Here is an 18,935-nt window from a genome sequence, read left to right on the forward strand (position 1 = left end):
ATCCTTCTTAGCCCAATAATTTAATTAATTATTTGCGTTGTATATATCGTTTTTCAATTAAAGTTTTAATTAAACAAATTTAACTCCAAACACTCGACGTTACATCTCTAAATTAAAATAGGACCAAATAGTTACAAATAGAAATAGGGAGATTATGAGAATCAAAATATATAAACTAATATCATGTACTCAAAAGAAAAAAATAATATTATATTTAAAGTCAAATTCCAATTCGGTCGGTATGGTTTGAACTTAGGCATCAATTTGATCATTATTATTTTTATATAGTTTCAAACTAGTCCATATAATTTTAAAAATTTCAATTTAATTTTATCACACATAGTCTTTGGTGTTACAAGTTGTTGTTATATTACAAATATTTGACACAATTTATATTTACATAACAATGAGAAGGTGCTTTTTAATTCGCTAATTGTATTGGTTTACTATATTAAGATTAGGGTGGAGTAAAAAACCAAATGAAATAAGTGAGTTTTATAGTAGGTATAAAAAATGGTGCAAAGACCATTTTTAAGGTATGACTATTTCAAAAAAAAAAAAAAAAAAACTATAGTGACCAACGTAAAAATTTTAAAAACATAAGAGACTAAATTAAATTCAAACTCAAATCATAAGAACAAAATTAGAGTAGCATCACATCACAAAACCTACACAATTATTACTAATATGAACATAATTTAACTGGTTAAGATATATATCGTTGAGACTAAAAAAAGATTAGAAATTTGAATATTCACTCCCACATGTTTTTTTAGTTTAATTGGTGGTGAGATTCGAACCTCCGATTTTTTAGTCGAAGACTAAGATTATTAATTTTGAGTTATGTTCGTATTCGTTGAAAATTTTGTTACTGGTAGGAGGAAAATATTGTAATTTTTTGTTTAGTATGAAGAAGATATTGTAATTAAACCTTACTACTAATGGAATTATAACTATAAAAGTTTAATCGCACTGATTTGTCAGTGCTAAAAGGCAAATTGTTGAAGGTAACCATCTAATAATTCAGGGGTAGTTTTAGTAAAATTTAAAAAAACGGGTTTATTTTTATATTCTTATCGAAAAAAGGTCATTTTTGTAAATTAATTACCCATTTTCTTGGGCTGTAGGTTTCGGTGCGAGATCATCATCGTCGTCGTCAAATGTTCTCTCGTGTGGAAGAAGAAGTGACAGTTCTGAATCCAATACAGAAAATTCCATTGGAGTTAACATTCTCTTCTCCGGCGCTTACCAAATTCACAGAGAAATCAAGGACGAAGAAGCTTCGTGTAATGTAAGCCTTCACTACTCGACAGGTTGAGATCAACTTTTTTCGTTTATCCACTCTGTTTCGCTTCTCTTTCTCACTCTTTGTCATTCAGACTTCAATCATTTTGATCCGTCGCCGTTCTCCACCTGTCTCGTGCTGCGTACAGCCACCACAGGTTCCACTCACTCTTTTGTTATTTTGTTCTTTTTGATTTCGAGCTCGGGATTTTGTTTTTCAAAAACAAGCTGAACTGATTCATTTGCGTTCCTAATCACATGAACCGTGTGCTGGCGTTTTGTGTGATTGTTCTACCAGGGTATATACGGCATTGATGTGAGATCTGGTTTTGGAGAGAGATGCAGAGAGAGAACAGTATCAACTATCCGTCGAGCCCTAGTGCTCGGCTTCGTCACCGTAGGCGATCAAATGAGGTTTCTCCACCTTGATATGACTTTTATTGTTTTCCGCTTATCTTATCAGCCATTTTCTTTTCACATGATTTTGTGTTGCCTCAGGGAAATGATATATACACAAATGGTATAATTTTCTAGAACTTGCTAATAAGTTACTAATGATGGTAGATTAGTGTTTATCTTCATTTTTTAATAATAATTAATACTGTTTTCTTTTTTGTTAACTCTTTTGTCGCTTTATTTATTTTCCTTTTGAATAAATTGCAGGAGAAAAATATTTTATCTTTTTGCAACTGTTATCATTTGCTTGCTCTGTTGACACAAAAATGCCCTGAATTATGCTTTTCTTCCCCCAATTTTTTTAGGGTATTGCGGAGGATTTTAAGCCAAATGGAAGCAATTTACTTGTTAATGACAGAAATAAATACAAGTCTATGTTGATTCGTGCCTATTCATCCGTCTGGATGATTGGAGGGTTTGCATTAGCAATATACCTTGGACATCTCTATATTATGGCTATGGTGGTTGTAATCCAAATCTTTATGGCACGAGAACTCTTCAATCTACTTAGGAGGACCCATGAAGATAGGCACCTCCCAGGATTCCGGTCATTAAACTGGTACCATATGTATCTACTTTTTATTAAGAAGGATTTAATCTACCAATGAGAATTAATGGTTTTAGATGAAATGCCACAGCCAATCTTCTTCCATCAAATTTCATTGCTGTTATTAGTCGTTATAGGTGTTTTATGATTCCCAAACTCTATGTAGGTACTTCTTCTTCACGGCAATGTTTTTTGTTTATGGCCGCCTTCTCAGTCAACGGCTTGTCAATACTGTAACATCAGATAAAGTTCTGTATCAGCTTGTTAGCAGCATTGTCAAGTATCAAATGGCCATTTGTTATTTCTTGTATATTGCAGGTATGTCCTTGCATTATGCTTAGTGACTTAACTTCAGCAATGAGGACTAATGACATCTGGATTATGTTCAATTGGTATTTATTGTCTGCTCGGTTCTTCTATTTTGACTCTTGAAAATAAGTTAGTTTACTTTTATGAGTGCATGCTTGCTATCCTATTATCTGAATAATATATATCTCTCTCTCTTTCCGTAAAAAGATTATCTGGCTGTTGAAGTAACACCTTGTGTTGTCATGATCAGGTTTTATGTGGTTCATTCTTACTTTAAAGAAGAAGATGTACAAATATCAGTTTGGGCAGTATGCATGGACACACATGATCTTGATAGTGGTGTTTACACAGTCTTCTTTCACTGTTGCTAACATCTTTGAAGGAATATTCTGGTAATCCATTTTGCTTTTTGAGTGTCCTTTGTTCTATTTCATTCAGTTGTCCCTTTTCTTCTTATAATAAAATTGTCCTTGTTTAGATTTATTTTTGACCTTTTGCTTAGCTAATTTTTGCTTGATACCATCTTAATTCTTAATATCAGGGTATATTTCATATCATCAATGAAATATTGTTTCATATCAAAAAAAAAAAAAAATCTTAATATCAGGGTCTGAGTTTTCACTTGGTTTCTTATGCCAATTGTTTTTTTGTTATCTTCTCTGAACTATGGTAGTTATTTCTAGATGTTTCTTATATCAAAGATCTTAGGATACTAAATATACGAGTTTATAAAATATTGAAACAAGGATTATCTCATCTATGACTTATGCAATACACTATACCCAGCATGAAGAAGCATAAAATCATCAGGTCATTCGAATCACATTATTTTATTAATTTAAACATCTTCTCATATTAGGTAAATGTATGTTTTTCTTTTGGAAATAGAAATATGTATTTTATAAATGAAATTTACAAGGAGGGGGAAAAACCCCAAGCAAAAGGTTACAAAAAGGCCCTCCAACTGACCAAAAGAATTAAAAGATTATAGTTTGAGAAGGAAAGGTAGCATTTACATTATGATAATTCAAAAGCAATTACAATGTCAAAAAAAAAAAAAAAATCAAAGTGTCTCCCAAAGTTGCTGGAGATTCTATTGTTTCTCTCCAACCACAATGACCAAAAAAAATCTTTAGAGATATTAGACCATAACATTTATTTTTCTCCATGAAAAGGATGGGCAGTGAAGGTAAATGCAGATCGGTCATCAAGTATAAATCCAGTTGAAAGCATTATGGATGAAAGACCAAAAGCTGTGAGCAAATAGGCAAGAGGATAAAAGATGCACAGCACTTTCAGCATTTTCAAAACATAGACAGCAGCAGTTTGGAGGGAGGGCCATGTGGGGCATTATTTTTTGAATTACATTGTTTGTGATTATGGCTTTATGAGAAAGCTCCCAAAGAAAAAGGAAAAAAACTTTTTTGGGGAGCTTCCCGCCCCAAACCAAACAGAGAGAGTGATTTTCTAAGCCATGAAGGTGTGTGAAAGAAGAGAATAAGGAGCGTACTGTAAAAGTTTGAAGGTAATTGTACCTTATTACGGCTTTATAGAAGTGTTATGTTTACTTAGATGCAGGAACTTTTATGGAGCCACAAGATGTACAACAAGACACAATCTGAGTTAAAGTGAACAAAATCCTTAAAAATTTCAGAAATATGATACCTTGAAAATATAAATTAACTCTAATTAGTCGTAGTGAAAAATAATTGGGAATGATTAAATTCTTTGGTGGAGGTCTAAGAAGAGATGCACCCACTCCCAAGCCTCTCCCACAAAATGACAATAATATAATTACTACCCATGATTCCAGCATTCTTCTTGAGAGTAGGATCATGACTAGATATATAACGTCTTCTACAAACTAAGAATGTGAATTGGTAAAGGCTAGTTTAATAACTCTTAGCCTATCGATCAAAATCATTACTGACGTCCATGTATATAGGACCAAATGCAATTCATGCAAGATATATTTTCTTTTGGGATAGGAACAAAGCAATTCATGCAAGAGATGAGACGAGGTCTTGCTAGCAAACCAATTGGCAGTACTATTTGTTCAAATAACTCTCGTCTCTCTTAAGGGGTTTGGGATGCAGATTCAGTATCTTAAGCTTAAGAATGTCAAGTCTGGAGTTTAAGTGGAGGATTTAGTTTGAGGTGCAGGTTTAGGAAAACTATGTGATGAGTTTGGGGTAATGTTGAAACTCATGGGTTTGTCTAGAAAACCCCAAGCTTAGACAACCCCACTGGGAAAACATGGGTTAACATCTGAAGCAAAACTGACCTCACCTTGAACACCCACTTAAAGGAAGATTCAAATGTTTATATTATTGTGGATTCGTTCTTGAATAGAATCTTCTTAGATTTATCAATAAAAGGGACAAATGTCGCACAGAAGAGCTATAGGTGGGAATTCCGATGATTGGTACGAGAACATATACAACAATCATTGGGGATTCTTGGTAGGTTCGTGGGTTCAAATTTGGGATCCAACCCAAGTTGTGACATTTCGCATGAGCCAACAAATAGTCACAAGACAACCATTTTGCTACATCAGACTAAATTATTTTACCTTGAAATTAACCTAAAATATAATATCAAATAACAGGAAACTCCAGAATAATTAAATTCTCAACTTGATATTAGTTCTTTCTAATTTTGAGATAAAAAGTGACATATTCCTATCTAGTTTTGCACCTGCATTTTATCTGAATTTAAAAAATTATATGGAGGAAGATGGTTGTATGAAAATTTTTTATGCAAGGAATTAGATTTTGTGCTCAATGACCTCTTAGGTATAAAAGTATGAAATGTTCGAGGAAACAATGCTGTTGTTTGTAACTAGAGGTTAGATTTGGTTTTTACCTGGCCACATTACCTAACTAGTGCACATATTTTTCTATTGAATCATAAATTTTTCATGTCTAGTATTGTCGGATCAAAGTGTTCTCTTGAATGGTTTCATTTGTATTGTAATGATCTTTTTAATGTGCATGATGAAAAGTACACAGTAGGGGAAACCTCAAACTTGAGCTTACAAAATTACACTCCATTTGTCTAGCATGCCCAATCAATGTTGCGAAACACTGCAATAATTTGTGAATAAAATTTGATGGCATCAAGGTCCATTATGTTAATAGTTAGCATTTTAATGACCTTTACTTAAAGCCAAATTTTAATTCTTTAGATTTGTTATTTGATAGATTACCAAATGTATGGGCAGGTTTCTCCTTCCGGCAACACTCATTGTAATAAATGATATTGCTGCATATTTTTTTGGATTTTTCTTTGGAAGAACCCCGTTGATCAAGATATCTCCAAAGAAAACTTGGGAGGGATTCATAGGAGCCTCTGTGACAACTATTATCTCGGCATTTATGGTGATTTTCTAACAGAAGAATGACTACTGATGCCAATTTAGAATTTTTTTATTCCCGTCTATTTCTAATTATGTGCACCTTGTTGATTTTGGAGTATATCAAATGACTGTTTCTTCTTGGTTAACCTGAGAATGTGTCCAACTTTGGGCAAAAAATGTACCTTGTCTTAGCCCACCTATTATACAATGGTTTTGAATGTGCTCGAGATGGTTGTATAATTTGTAAGATTCTTATCCAAGTACAAAAATGTCGAGTTTTTAGGCTCTTAATCCCCATAGCAAGTGTAAACCACTGATATCTGATTTAGGTATCTTCTTACTATAAAACACTCTCAAGTAGGTACGATAACTTTTTTAGTTTGTAATTGTATTGAGTACAACTAGGACATATTATGGGTAATTAATTTTAGTTTTCTAGATTAGCAACCTTTCTTACTTGTCTTCCTACCATTGTCTCTCAATAGTCCTTGATGATCAATTGATATTCATTTTTTTTGTTTTTTGTGAAAGAAACAATTGATGTATGAAATTACAAAAGCCTCAAGAGAGGGATTACAAGAGACACTTCCAATTTGCTAAGATATTCATAGATCTAGCTTCTAGCTTCTGGAATGCATTAGATGATGCTAAGTAAACTTTTACCTATTATTTAATGTTTGGACAGAGGTATTTTTCTTCTTCATAGGGGGATGATGTCAAGATGGAAATATCAACTTCTTCAAGTGTATTGTGCCCATCAGGTCTAGGCCTAAAAGTTGATGGCATTGATTGGACTTCTATTGGCATTGAAGAGAACCTTTAAATGGATTTTTTTTTTTTGTAACTGAAGTCTTTCTAATATTTGTGCCAATTGGTGGAGGATGGGTTTACGAAGATGAAATTGGAGGCTTCATCTTAAATATCAACCTGAGGATTTAAAAATGAAGAAGTGTTTAGATGTAGAGATCCTAGTTGAAGTGTGTACTGTGTCGTAAAGAAGGTGCTTGAAAACAGTCCTCAACCCCTGCCCCTGCCCCCACAAGAAAAAGAGAGAGAAAAAAAAATGCCTTAGGCACGTAATGTAAATGCCTTTTATTAAGATTGATTTCTAGAGCTACGAGTTTCCTTGGGGTCAGGCGGTTGTCCTGTGAGATTAGTCCGGAGATGACTCTATTACCATGGATAAGGTAGATATTAAAAAGGAAGTAGTTGATTATTACAGAAGGTTATATACGAAAAGTGCATGTATTGGATTTCTTTTAGCAGGATTGTTTTAGGAAGCAATTTATCATTGTTTAAAATTTTTCTATTATTTTCAAGCCAAAGATTTCAAAAGAAGGCTCAAACAAATTGTGTCAGAAGATATATATATATTTTTTTGTCCCTTGAAGGGTGGCTGTGAGAAGGCTATTAACGTTGGGGGGAGAACTGATCGGCAAAATGAGACTTAATGAAGGGACGACTTTGAGATTCATCATCCTTTCTACAAATGAAGCACCAACCAGGAGGAAGAAACCAATTGCAGATTCACTTCTGGATGTTTAGTGCGCATTTTGATACCTCTTTAGGAAACTCCTGAAGGAAAAACTTCACCTTTTTTAGGATACCTTGAGTACCAAATATTATTACAGAGTACCGTCAAAAAGCCTACTTTTGGGAAGGTACCTAAAAAGGGATTTTGTGGAAAGATCCCAGAGGAGCCAATCAATTAAAACCATTTATTATAGGGTTTGGAGTATTACGTACTGATGAAGGAGAAGTTTGACATAAAGTTTATAAAGTTTGCCAAGTCTTGTATTTCTTGTTCCAGAAAATTCCTTCTAAATGCTGGTTACAATTGAGAGAATAGAGGTTCCAAGTTTCTTTCATGGTGCAATCTTTGTGGTTGGGAGCGAATATAGTCTTGAGATAGCAATAAAGGTAGAGAGGGGCACTTCTGATCCAAGTTTCAATTCAAAAGCTAGCATTTTTCACACTTCCAATCGAACATTTAATTCTTTTGATGATGTGGTGTCTTTAAGCTTAAAAATTGGACCCCAAGGGTCTTCATAGAGGAGTGAAGAGAGAAAGCCCGGCCCTAGACCACCACCTATTTTTAGAGATACCATATTTAGCTACTAAGAATTTTCTCCAAAAACCCTCTTTTCCAACACGAGAACAAATTCTATTTTCCAGGTTATGGATTTGAAGCCCTCCAAATTCTAAAAGATTATGGACTTAGCTCTAACCAAGTAAATTCCTTCCTAACTTCTTCCCGTTCTAAATTCCTAACTTGGTCATGACATCAGATGCTTCATCAATTCAGAGGTGAGTCAGTGTATTCTTATATTGATATTACTATGTGAGCTTTTAATGATTATTTTTTTAGACTGGAGCAACTTTTGCAATAGCAATTGACCACAACAATGTATGTTTTATTTTTTCCTTCTTTAGGTGGGAAAATAACTGAGAAATGAGAATAGTCCTTATAATCTAGGAAGCACCACCACGTTAAAAAGGGGACAGTGTCGGTCTTGGACACTTGTCCAACATGCTAATATTTTTTATATTTATTTTTAATTTTTCGGACACACGGGCGACATAGTGAGGACACACAATCTTATACATAACGGAACAAATTGAATCATTTGATTCAAGAACATTAAGAAAAGCAAGGCTTTTACTCACCTGAATCACGACACAACACTTTGAGAGTTAACCAAGAACAATATGGATAACTAAGAAGAAGGTGGGGGGGGGGGGGGGGGGGGGGGGGGAGGAGTCGGCAATGTTGAGAAAGAAGGAGGTGGTGGCAACATTGTTAGGATAAAAACTAGGGTTGAGAATGAGCTTTTGTAGTGGGAAGAGAGGAATAGGATAAAAATTAGGATTGGGAGGGTAAGAAGTAGTTTTTTTTTTTAATGGGAAATGGGCTGGAGGGATAAAAACTACCTTTTTTTTTTTTTTTTTTTTAATTTAGAGATCTTTTATACATATGTGTTATAATTTTAATTAATATTTGAATTAAAAAAAAAAAATATATATATATATATATATATAAATTTTATTTAAATATTAATTAAAAAGCAGAACACATATATAATTTTTATATAAAAAAATTAATTTGTCCCCACCATGTCGTGTCCTACCTTTTTTTTCAAAATTGAGGTGTCCCCATGTCTGTGTCGTGTCGTATCCGTGACTATACTTCTTAGCTTATAATTAATTCTTGAGATTGGTTTTTAACTTGAATGGGGTGTTGTTCATTTAACTTATTTCATAACAACCTTCAGTTACTAGATATTTTTAAAATATTACTTGAAAAAAAGTATTACTTTTTTATTTCTCTGATTTTTGACTATCATGCAGTTTCCTACAAAAGTCCTTGTTTATGAATATGCTTTAAGTGCTGGGAAACATGATTATAACAATAAAGTTGTAACTATAATACTGATGCTATAAACTTGCTGGTGCAGCTTGCGAACATCATGGGTCGCTTCAGTTGGCTCACTTGTCCAAGAAAGGTGATTCTTTTGTAGTTTTCTTGCCCTAATTTTTGGTTTCAAGTATAATCAATCGTCCATGCCTGCTTACCTAGGATACAAAATGCAGGATCTATCGACTGGTTGGCTTCACTGTGATCCAGGTCCCATGTTCACACCAGAATATTTTACTTTACCAGAATGGGTTCCTACATGGGTGAGTACAGTGGCAAACTTGAATCTGATTCTTGTAATAATTTTTTTTTTGTTTAGGTAATTAATGTGCTTGTTTTTTATTTTTGATTGACCTGTGAGTTTTTAAAATCTACTTTACCCACATTTGTTGAGGTGGGATTTGGAGTGAGAGAAATATAGAATCTTTAGAGGGATTGATCGACCTTAGAACGAGGTTTGGTCCCTTGTTAAATTTAAGGGCTTTTGTATTATCTCTTAAGTTTGATTGTGTTTGAGATTTGGTCCCTTGTTAAATTTAAGGGCTTTTGTTTTATCTCTTAAGTTTGATTGTGTTTGCTTGATCCCCTTCCTTTAGTTTGTCTCTTTTTGGATTTGGGCTATTTTTTGTATGTCCTTGTATTCTTTCATTTTTTCTCATTGAAAGCATGGTTTATCATTAAGAGTAACATTTGTTGATTTGGGAAAAACAGTCCTATTTATCCTTTTCACTGGTAATTATCATTTGGCAATCTAAGAACCCTTTGTACAGATTTTATTGGCAAAAGGTTTAATTCCAATGTTTTACCACAATGACATTTAATCTTAGAAGATCTATCTTTTGGAATTTCTATTTATAGAAAATGAGTTGAGCGATTACTCCATTGTTCAAACTGGCATTGTTGCAACTGCCCAATTTTCAGAATTCTTACTTTACCCTCTTCTTCTGCTTCTATCTCTCTTTTTTCTCTTCTTATTTTTTTTATTTGAATAATTGATGAAAGATGTAATACCATGAAAACAGGGATACAACCTAGAAAGCCACAGGCAAGAGGGATCCCTCTGCCGTAGGTTATAAAAATATCCTCCAATCTAAGTTGATAAGAAAGCTGCTGTAGTTTCAAATTTCATTATGGAAGTCCCTGTGAGACAAAATTCATCACTTTATTAGAAATCATCCATGAAAAAAATGTGATTTTAACAATTTTTTTGAGGTGGATATTGTCTTCTTTCTGCGAGAGTCTTTCCTTTTAACATCACACTTTCATCTTATTTAAGTGCACATATTTGAACCTTCAAGTTTGTAACCTAACCTTGACCGAGAAGATATTAACTATATTATGTGGGCACACCACTTTTATGATAATCTCTGTCTAGCTTCGTTCATGGTGGGATCTGGTTATAGCACATATATTTTGTACGTGCAAATAGGCCATGTTCTTTTTCCATTCTTACCTTGCTGGATTACATCAGATTAATTTAGCCTGTGTCATATCTTTGTCGGAAGCCTGAAAGATCCAGCAGATGGATTTGTTTGAGGCGGTAAACAGACACGTTTTATTGCGTTTTGCCGGAGTGGTCTGTATTCTATGATCTGCAAGCTTGGCTGTATACAGTTCTTGATGTTACAATTAGTTATGACTAGTCAATTTCTGTTCATATTTTTACTTGGATCATTCTTTTGCAGTTCCCATGGAAGGATGTCACCATTTTGCCAGTTCAGTGGCATGCTATATGTCTTGGTTTATTTGCGTCAATAATAGCTCCTTTTGGTGGCTTCTTTGCCAGTGGCTTTAAAAGAGCTTTTAAAATCAAGGTTCCTCATTTTTCTTATGGCAAAGCCTATTGATTTTGTAGCTACAATAAAATGTGACATTTTCATATCCCTTTGAAGGATTTTGGCGATAGCATTCCAGGACATGGTGGAATCACAGACAGGATGGATTGCCAGGTATAATGAATTAGTTTGGATGGTAAAGAATGTTTTATCCCTATCATGACATATAGGCCGTAAATTAGAGCTTTCCCTCTTAATATAATTGTGACTTGGATGGTTATGCATATTATTGGTGCTTACATCTAATTAACAACGTGTTCTTTGTTAAGAAATCATACTTCCAGAGAAGGACATTTATACCATTGCTCACTTTGTAAAATGAGTGGGAGAAGAAAAGGTCTTTCAATTCTTGAGATACTCACTCATCCAAGGGCTTCGACAATTGGAATTCTTTGTATCCTTTGTGTTCCAACCCAATTTGCGTAAACCATATTTACTAAACAGAATTTTGTGCCAAATAGTATCCTTCTCCTACGAGAATTTCCATGGCCGACCCATTATTTCGATGTTTCCTTTTCTAAGATTTTCCATCCTAAGAATCATCATGGGTTACTCATTGGTTAAAAGGGGCTAGGGTTAATTGAGAGGGAATGAGTTCAAACCCGATGATGACTACCTACCTTAGGAATTAGTAATTACTGTATTTCCCAGCACCAAATGTTGTAGACATATGATCCTCATTCACAAAGTGTCTAACTATAGTTGCATTCCAAATGATTATTTTCTATTATTGGTGACTTTCCTTGGCATTTTGAAGAGAGAAGAAGTAAAAATGAATTATAGAGAAAAATTGATTGGACAAGGAAGAATCTTCCTTCTTTAGAGAGGAGGTTTTTTCCATTTGTTGTTTCCCCCAGATTCATCAACAATGATCTCTTAAGCATTTTGAGGAAGGGTTTTCCTTAGAGGCATTTGTAAGTAGGTCAAAGACCAAGAGCCTACTCCACAAGAAATTAGATGTGCTTCCTATCAAATCTATCCCGATAACAATTGATCCCAGCCACTTTAGATTCAGGAGGTTAAGATTTTAGCATGAAGTCTTCCCATCCACTTGAGTAGGAAGACTTCTACAAGAATTGTGATCAACTGGTAATCCACACCAAACAAAAGATCATTTGCAAATTGCAAGTGATTAAGGTGGATAGTATTGGTTCTATCCAACCTCAAGAACAGCCCTTTCCAACATCCTGTTTAGAGGGTCTCCTGTTATAACAGAGAAAAGATGAAACAGGACCAGATCAACTAGTCCAGTCTCCCAGTAGCTTCAAGCTTACCTCTCAACTCTCATTATGAAAATTAGGATGTTTGTTTCATCCTCCTTTCCATGATCAGGAGGCTGCCTTCTGCATTATATACTTTTGATGTCCCTCACCATCTCACGTCTCTGTTCCGTGCTTTATCTCACTGCCACTGGCTCGCCTTCTTTTGGGTCATCACTCCAACTCTCTATTTGTCTATGTTTTTGTCCCCTAATTTTTGTATCTGATTCTATAGTAAGAACTGATGGACTGGTCAACCTTAGTTCAGTTTAGTTTGGTTCTATCCATTATTGGTTTAGTTTGGTCTAAAACCAAACAGAACCTTTGCACCCCTTATTTTTCTTTTTCATGGTCTATTAACATGAATCTCTTTCTTATCAATGTTCCCCACGGTTAAAATATATGGTTTTTGAAATGCAGATGGTGATGGCCGTATTTTCATACATCTATCATCAATCATTTGTCGTGTCTCAGAGCATCACCGTTGAATCAATTATTGACCAGGTAAGATGACTGTCCTTTTCGTTCACCTTTTCTTGTTAAAAGATAATCTTTTGGGCAAGAATATATGTGCTGATGGTATTCATTTATTCTAGATACTAATGAACCTTACGTTTGAGGAGCAACAACTTCTGTTCACGAAATTTGGGCAAATGTTGCAGGACAGGCTGATTCCACAATAGTAAGATCTGTTGTCCTTCTGTATATGGTGATCTAGGATAAAAGATTTGATGCTGACCTGTATATGGATGTTTTGTTGTAATTTTCTTTAACTCCTATAATTTATCTGCAGCAAGTCTCGGAATTTAGATGATTTTTTCCCATCATACTTTGTATAGTTTTTGTGCATTTTGATATTGTACATGAACTCCCCCGGGAAACCATGTCCTCTTCTTTCTGATTTTTTAGGTTGAATGTAAATACTATTACACTTGCTGAACTGAAAATTTCCTCGCACAATTTCAGCTACTCTTGGTTTTATAATGTGTTTGAGAATGCTGGTACGAGTAACGTTTTCAAATGGAATATTTTTATATTGAATTTTTCGTCTTCTTTTACACCATCCGGAGTATTTTCCCTTCTTTCATGATGTTGGGATTTAGAACTTTCACAGAGAAGTAGAAGAGGTTAGAAGACTCACATGAGAGGAAATGTGAACTCAGCCACTAAAGCCCAAGGAGCCTATTTGATTAATTAGGAAAGGAAATATAGTAGCCTCACCTCCAAAGTGACAGTCTAGTTGGCAAGAGTTTTCGGTAGGATTTTCGGTCTCTTGGTCATACTGACTTAGTGGTTTCAAGTTCGAATCTTCTAGTGAGTTTAATATCAAAAACCCTTTACGTCTCCCGGATTTGGATCTTGAGACGGGTGCGGATCCCCCTGGGTATAAGGGAGCAAAACTCTGACTCTCCGTTATCCAAAAAAAAAGAAGAAAAGAAAAAAGGAAATATAGCAGCCTCTGTACATGTACACGTCACTAAGTAGAAGGGCATATAGGAGACTAAGCTTGGTCATAGATTTCACCTTTGAGTTGAAAATCCTTGGTCTAAGATATCTATGTGTTTGATCTTCTTACTAGACTTACTTTTGATACTGAGCTTCTCGTTGACAACCCTCTCCCAAATAAAATGATGATCAATCTTTGGTTATTTGATGCACAATTTGATTTTCGACTATGCAAGTGGTATTTACATTGTTATATAGCAGAATGGGAGCAGAAGATTGGGAAATATCAAGTTCACGAGGTCAGTCGTTCAGCCGTTTCATTTGCCATCCCTTGGTATTCAAATTCGGTACTAGACCTCAAGACCACCTCTTGTTTTGACGAGGACCAAGAAATTTAATGGTTGCAAATCGAGGTATGGTACTCGCTTGTACTATGTCATCCTGGCAAGAACTAGCTTAATGCACATTAATAAAGCATGTATTATAGAAGCATGCTTTTGAATATCCTCAAATGGAGGGACATCTCTTCTTGCATTTAGAGCAACAAAGAAGACGTTTTAACAAATAGTTTAGCCCTCGAAGAGATACTCAATAAGGTAGTTGACTAATATTAGTTCTATTTCTGCAGCCAAACCATTAGCTATTTTTCAAAATTTAGGTGTATTCTTATAGAGCAATACCTACAAAAACTTTACATTATATACCTCTCTTTCTAAGAGCCTTTGTTCTTGACATTGGTATTGCTTACTCTAAAAATATAATAAAAATTTCAAAATTAGTTATAAAGAGTATATTTAATCGGCAAAAAATATTTTTCATTTCAAAAGGCATATGCTAAACTAGTCTCAATAGTTTAGGATAACTTTTGAGTGTGAAGGGGTATGCAACTTAACATATATACACAGATATATGCATATATGTATGTATGTAAAAATTATGCATATATCAATTAATTAGTACTTTGAGATACACACATATGTGTTAAAAGTTTTTTTTTAATTAATTAGTACTTTTCACTATAAAAATGATGTAAAGAGCTATGAAGAATACATACGTGATTTGTAGGAATTTTTTTTATCGCTTGGGATATGGTTCGATAGTAAATTGACATAGTTTGTAGGTGTGAGATATTATCTTCAGACTATAGTTTTTTTTTTAAGCGGAATTTTATTGTGGGTGTGGGCATGAGGTAATGAGAGCTTTCTAGTTTTTATTTGTTTATTATAATTCACACTTGCCTAATAAACAGATGATTTGGAGTTTGTTAAAAGAAGGAAAGAATTTCCAACATAACTTTGACAATAAAACAATAGATGAAATTCAAAAGTATAAAGTAGGCATGAGTAATATTACTAGAAATAGACTATTCTAGTGGCCATCATGTGTCACTTCAACTCTTTCAATCCTACAAAAAATTTGAGAACACAAGAATAAGGAATGCCAATTTCTTTAGATGGTAGGAATCAAAATTTTAAGTATCTGGATGGAAATGTCGATTTTTGATAGATATTTCTGGAAATATTATAAAAATAAAAATTTTGATTAACAAATAAGTATTTTAACCTTTTTAAATAATTTAAAATGATTAATATTAATATAATGTTTATAATGGTTATATATTTTATATTTTGTCGATTTTTTTTTTGTAATTACTATGGAAATGTCGATTTAGTCCTCATGTTGATGTCGAACCCATGAATAACTAGAAATAACTAATTAGAAGTCAATTATTTATCAACTCTAATAAAATTGACAGCAAAAGAGAATAATTTTTATGTATTTCTCTCTCTTACATACAAAAAAAAATTAATAGAGGTCCGAAAAAAATGAGTGTTGACCGATAAGCATCTAAGTATTGTTTGAGTATTATTATTTAAATTTTACGTCACTGAAAAAGTGTGGCTAAACTCTAAACTCAATCAATGTATATAGTACAAAATCAAGTTCAGATACACAATTTTACAATGGTTTAGACCTTGATTAGAAGTAGGGGTCATCTTTCTCCAACCCTTCAAGATATCCAAAGTCCAACTCAATCTATTCTTTAAAATGCCACTATGGGCTTCCACAAATAGATCAATTTAATTCATTCTAATTTTGATCCAATAAAATCTAACTAAAATTGGTATGGTGATGGGGACTTTTTGAGTACATAAATTTGACTTTTTGACTTAAAAGTACACTTTTTTCATAGATAAATAAATGGTGAGTTTGAGTCTCAAAAAAAAAAAAAAAAATAATAATAATAAAATGGTGAGTTTGAAATGATTTTATGAAAGGGTGAAAAACATTTTTCAATATTACAAAGTACGTTTGGAAGTGCTTTTAGTACGGCATTTTTTTTAACTATTATGTTTGGGAGTAACATAAAAATATTTTTTGATAAAGTTAAAAGCACCCGAAGTGCTTTGTGAGAATGAATTTGAGTGTGTTTGAAGATGACGGTAGAATTAGTGATTTTGAAAAGGAGATTTAAGTATAATTAACTTTCTAAAATCAACATCCAAATGATATCTTAAGGTGTGTTTAGGGATGATGGTAGAATGAGTGATTTTGAAAAAAGAGATTTAAGTATAATTGATACCTTAAAAAATAATTTTAAGTGATTTTATGCTTTCCTAAAATCAAAATTTTAATTTGCCAAACACGATTGCTTCCAAACACACCCTTAAAAATCAATTTAAAGTGATTTAAAACTTTTTTAAAATTAATTTCTTTATTTGACAAACATGATCAATAGAAATGAAAGTGATTTTGATAATGACAAAAATGATTTCGACTCCCAAATGATACACCATTTACAGGGTGCTTTTAGCATACATTATAGTGATTTGTTGCTAAACACGCTTTTTACTAAATTATAGACGAAACACTGGCAAATATACTCCTTTGGTTAAGTAATCAGAAGTGTTCATAAAATTAAAAAAATAAATTTTTGAGTGGTTTTCTTAAAAACATTTAATTAGTGTTTTACTAAAAACTACTTTTCTTAGAGTCATCTCACTATTAATAACCAACTTACTCCATTTCTTTTTTTCGAATCCTACTATCTAAAAAACCTTATTTTAATTCTTTTAAATTTTAACAAAACTTTAGAGCTACTCAAACAATATAGATTATTTATTTCCAATTTTTTTTATCTACAAACTTCAGCCGTCGGATCAAAATTTTCAAAGAAAATCATTACTAAAATCGATGGTCGAGGAGTTACAATTAGCAAGCACGTGCATGGAGTTAATCATAAGAAATTACCAGATTCATTGAACCTGGGCTTGTTAAATAGGTTCATTGAATCTGGACGTCAGAAAATTGGCTAATAATTAGATTGTAATAAAACAACACCCATTTTCCACATCTTGTCGGATGATCTGGCTTGGTTTTGAAACTCGCCCACCAAGAACAACTCTGACGTGGCAGATCATGTGGGCCATACTCACGAAGATATCTTTGAATTGCCACTCTGATGTGGCGACACGGGTCGTGATCTCTCTTCCAAGAAATTATTCGAAGAGGTTGAAACAAAGTGGTTGACAATTATTTCACACATTTCAATTCTATTTCATGGAGTACTCAACAGCTTCCTAAAGTACATTGACTTGTCCCTCAGTCGAAACACTTGGATGTATGAGATAAGTTAAACACTAGATAGATTTTAAATGTCGATGTTGATAGAAGTGTCGAGATCTCAATTTCATGAAAACATGTTGATAGAAATATCAATGAATATTTGATCTGAAAATGCTATAAAAATTAAAAAAAATTCATAACATAATTAACAAATTAGTATTTGACCATATTTCTAAACAAGTTTAAAATTTATTAATATTAATATTATCTAAATACTACTGATATATTTTGTTGATACATTTTTTTGAAAATATTTTGTTAGATATGCATGTTGATTTATCCCTCATGTCGATGTCGACCTCATAACTATATGAAAATATTTACACGTGGATGGAAATTTAAAACCTTGTTTGTTAAAGTATCATATAATTGGCAATCACCTTAAGGCATTAGTAATCTTTTTTATAAGTTAAAACTATTTTTAATCTCCACCCCATAAATCAATAGTGAAGACGTCGGTTCGAGTATATATTCCCATGTCGTGTTTGAATATTTCTATGACTTGACCATTTTGGATGTTGTGTTCGTTAGAGTTCATCTTAATGCAATTGAAAAGTTAAGGTCAAAATTGATACATAGAACTAAATATAAGGGTAAAAATTAAAAATTTCTCAAATTTTTCTGAGGATTAAAATGAAACATTTAAAATTTAATAGACTAAAATTTAACATTTAAAAGTTCCTAAGTACTAAAATAAATTAAATGTTACTTAAACATAAAAAATAATTAGATTGGACATAAGATTTGAAAATGAAAGGACTCATGTTGTCTGTATGGGACTCGAGTGGAAATCCTAATTAGAAAATAACTAAATGTACAAAAAAAAGGTTGAGAAATTCGATAGTAATTAACAACAGTACATTTAATTAACATGGTCCACCACTATTGTGCACTTATTTAATGCAACTTGGGAAAGAGTTATACTTTGGACTATTCTAATTAATAAAGTTTGTTAAAATATACCCATTAGATTTAGTAAAGCGAGTATAATTTAGCAACTCAACGGTAATTGATATATATCTCAAACTAAAAGATTGTGAGCTCGATCTCCACCCTCACCTGTTGTATCAGAAAAAAAATAGTCATATGATTCAAAGATAGATTTTGCATATTAAAATAATTGCATTCACATAGAATAAAGTTTATACAACTTTATTTGAACTAATAATCTATGCTAAGTACGAGATCATGTTAAGAAGATGTCAATTTGAAATATTAGTTGATTAGTCAAAGAGTTGAAACTATATATTTTAGAGTCATTAGAAAATTAAAGTTAAAGAATAAATAATATTCGAAATAATTACTTTTTAAAAGTACAGTGACTAAAATATGACGTTTTGAAAGTATAGAACCTGAACTCAAGTGGACATTTTAAAAGTACAAATACTAAAGGAATCAA

The 18,935-nt window shown here is 32.9% G+C and overlaps 1 protein-coding gene across 3 annotated transcripts; it reads left to right on the forward strand.

The window, feature by feature from the left end:
• The first annotated feature begins 1,112 nt into the window (after positions 1-1,112).
• LOC111012609 (phosphatidate cytidylyltransferase 1) lies at positions 1,113-14,608 on the forward strand. Of its 3 annotated transcripts, none has more exons than XM_022286814.2 (14): positions 1,113-1,291; positions 1,380-1,442; positions 1,583-1,698; positions 2,046-2,299; positions 2,454-2,605; positions 2,847-2,988; positions 5,820-5,976; positions 9,410-9,457; positions 9,546-9,632; positions 11,055-11,183; positions 11,262-11,318; positions 12,884-12,967; positions 13,060-13,145; positions 14,168-14,608. In XM_022286814.2, the coding sequence occupies exons 3-14, from the start codon at positions 1,624-1,626 to the stop codon at positions 14,286-14,288; spliced, it is 1,392 nt and encodes a 463-aa protein (XP_022142506.1). In that variant the 5' UTR covers positions 1,113-1,291; positions 1,380-1,442; positions 1,583-1,623; the 3' UTR covers positions 14,289-14,608. The 3 variants fall into 3 exon arrangements, with proteins under 3 accessions (XP_022142506.1, XP_022142508.1, XP_022142507.1); XM_022286816.2 differs by having other exon boundaries at positions 1,115-1,291; positions 14,171-14,608; XM_022286815.2 differs by lacking the exon at positions 14,168-14,608 and having other exon boundaries at positions 1,115-1,291; positions 13,060-13,432.
• The last annotated feature ends 4,327 nt before the right edge of the window (positions 14,609-18,935 follow it).

This window comes from Momordica charantia (assembly GCF_013281855.1).
Source record: "Momordica charantia cultivar OHB3-1 chromosome 3 unlocalized genomic scaffold, Mcharantia_2.0 BLBB01000003.1, whole genome shotgun sequence".
Lineage (NCBI taxonomy): Eukaryota > Viridiplantae > Streptophyta > Magnoliopsida > Cucurbitales > Cucurbitaceae > Momordica > Momordica charantia.

Coding starts and splice junctions, on each gene's coding strand:
- LOC111012609 (XM_022286814.2), top strand. CDS start 1,624: ATGCAGAGAGAGAACAGTATCAACTATCCGTCGAGCCCTAGTGCTCGG. Junction 1,699..2,045: donor ACCGTAGGCGATCAAATGAG/GTTTCTCCACCT, acceptor CAATTTTTTTAG/GGTATTGCGGAGGATTTTAA. Junction 12,968..13,059: donor TTGAATCAATTATTGACCAG/GTAAGATGACTG, acceptor CATTTATTCTAG/ATACTAATGAACCTTACGTT.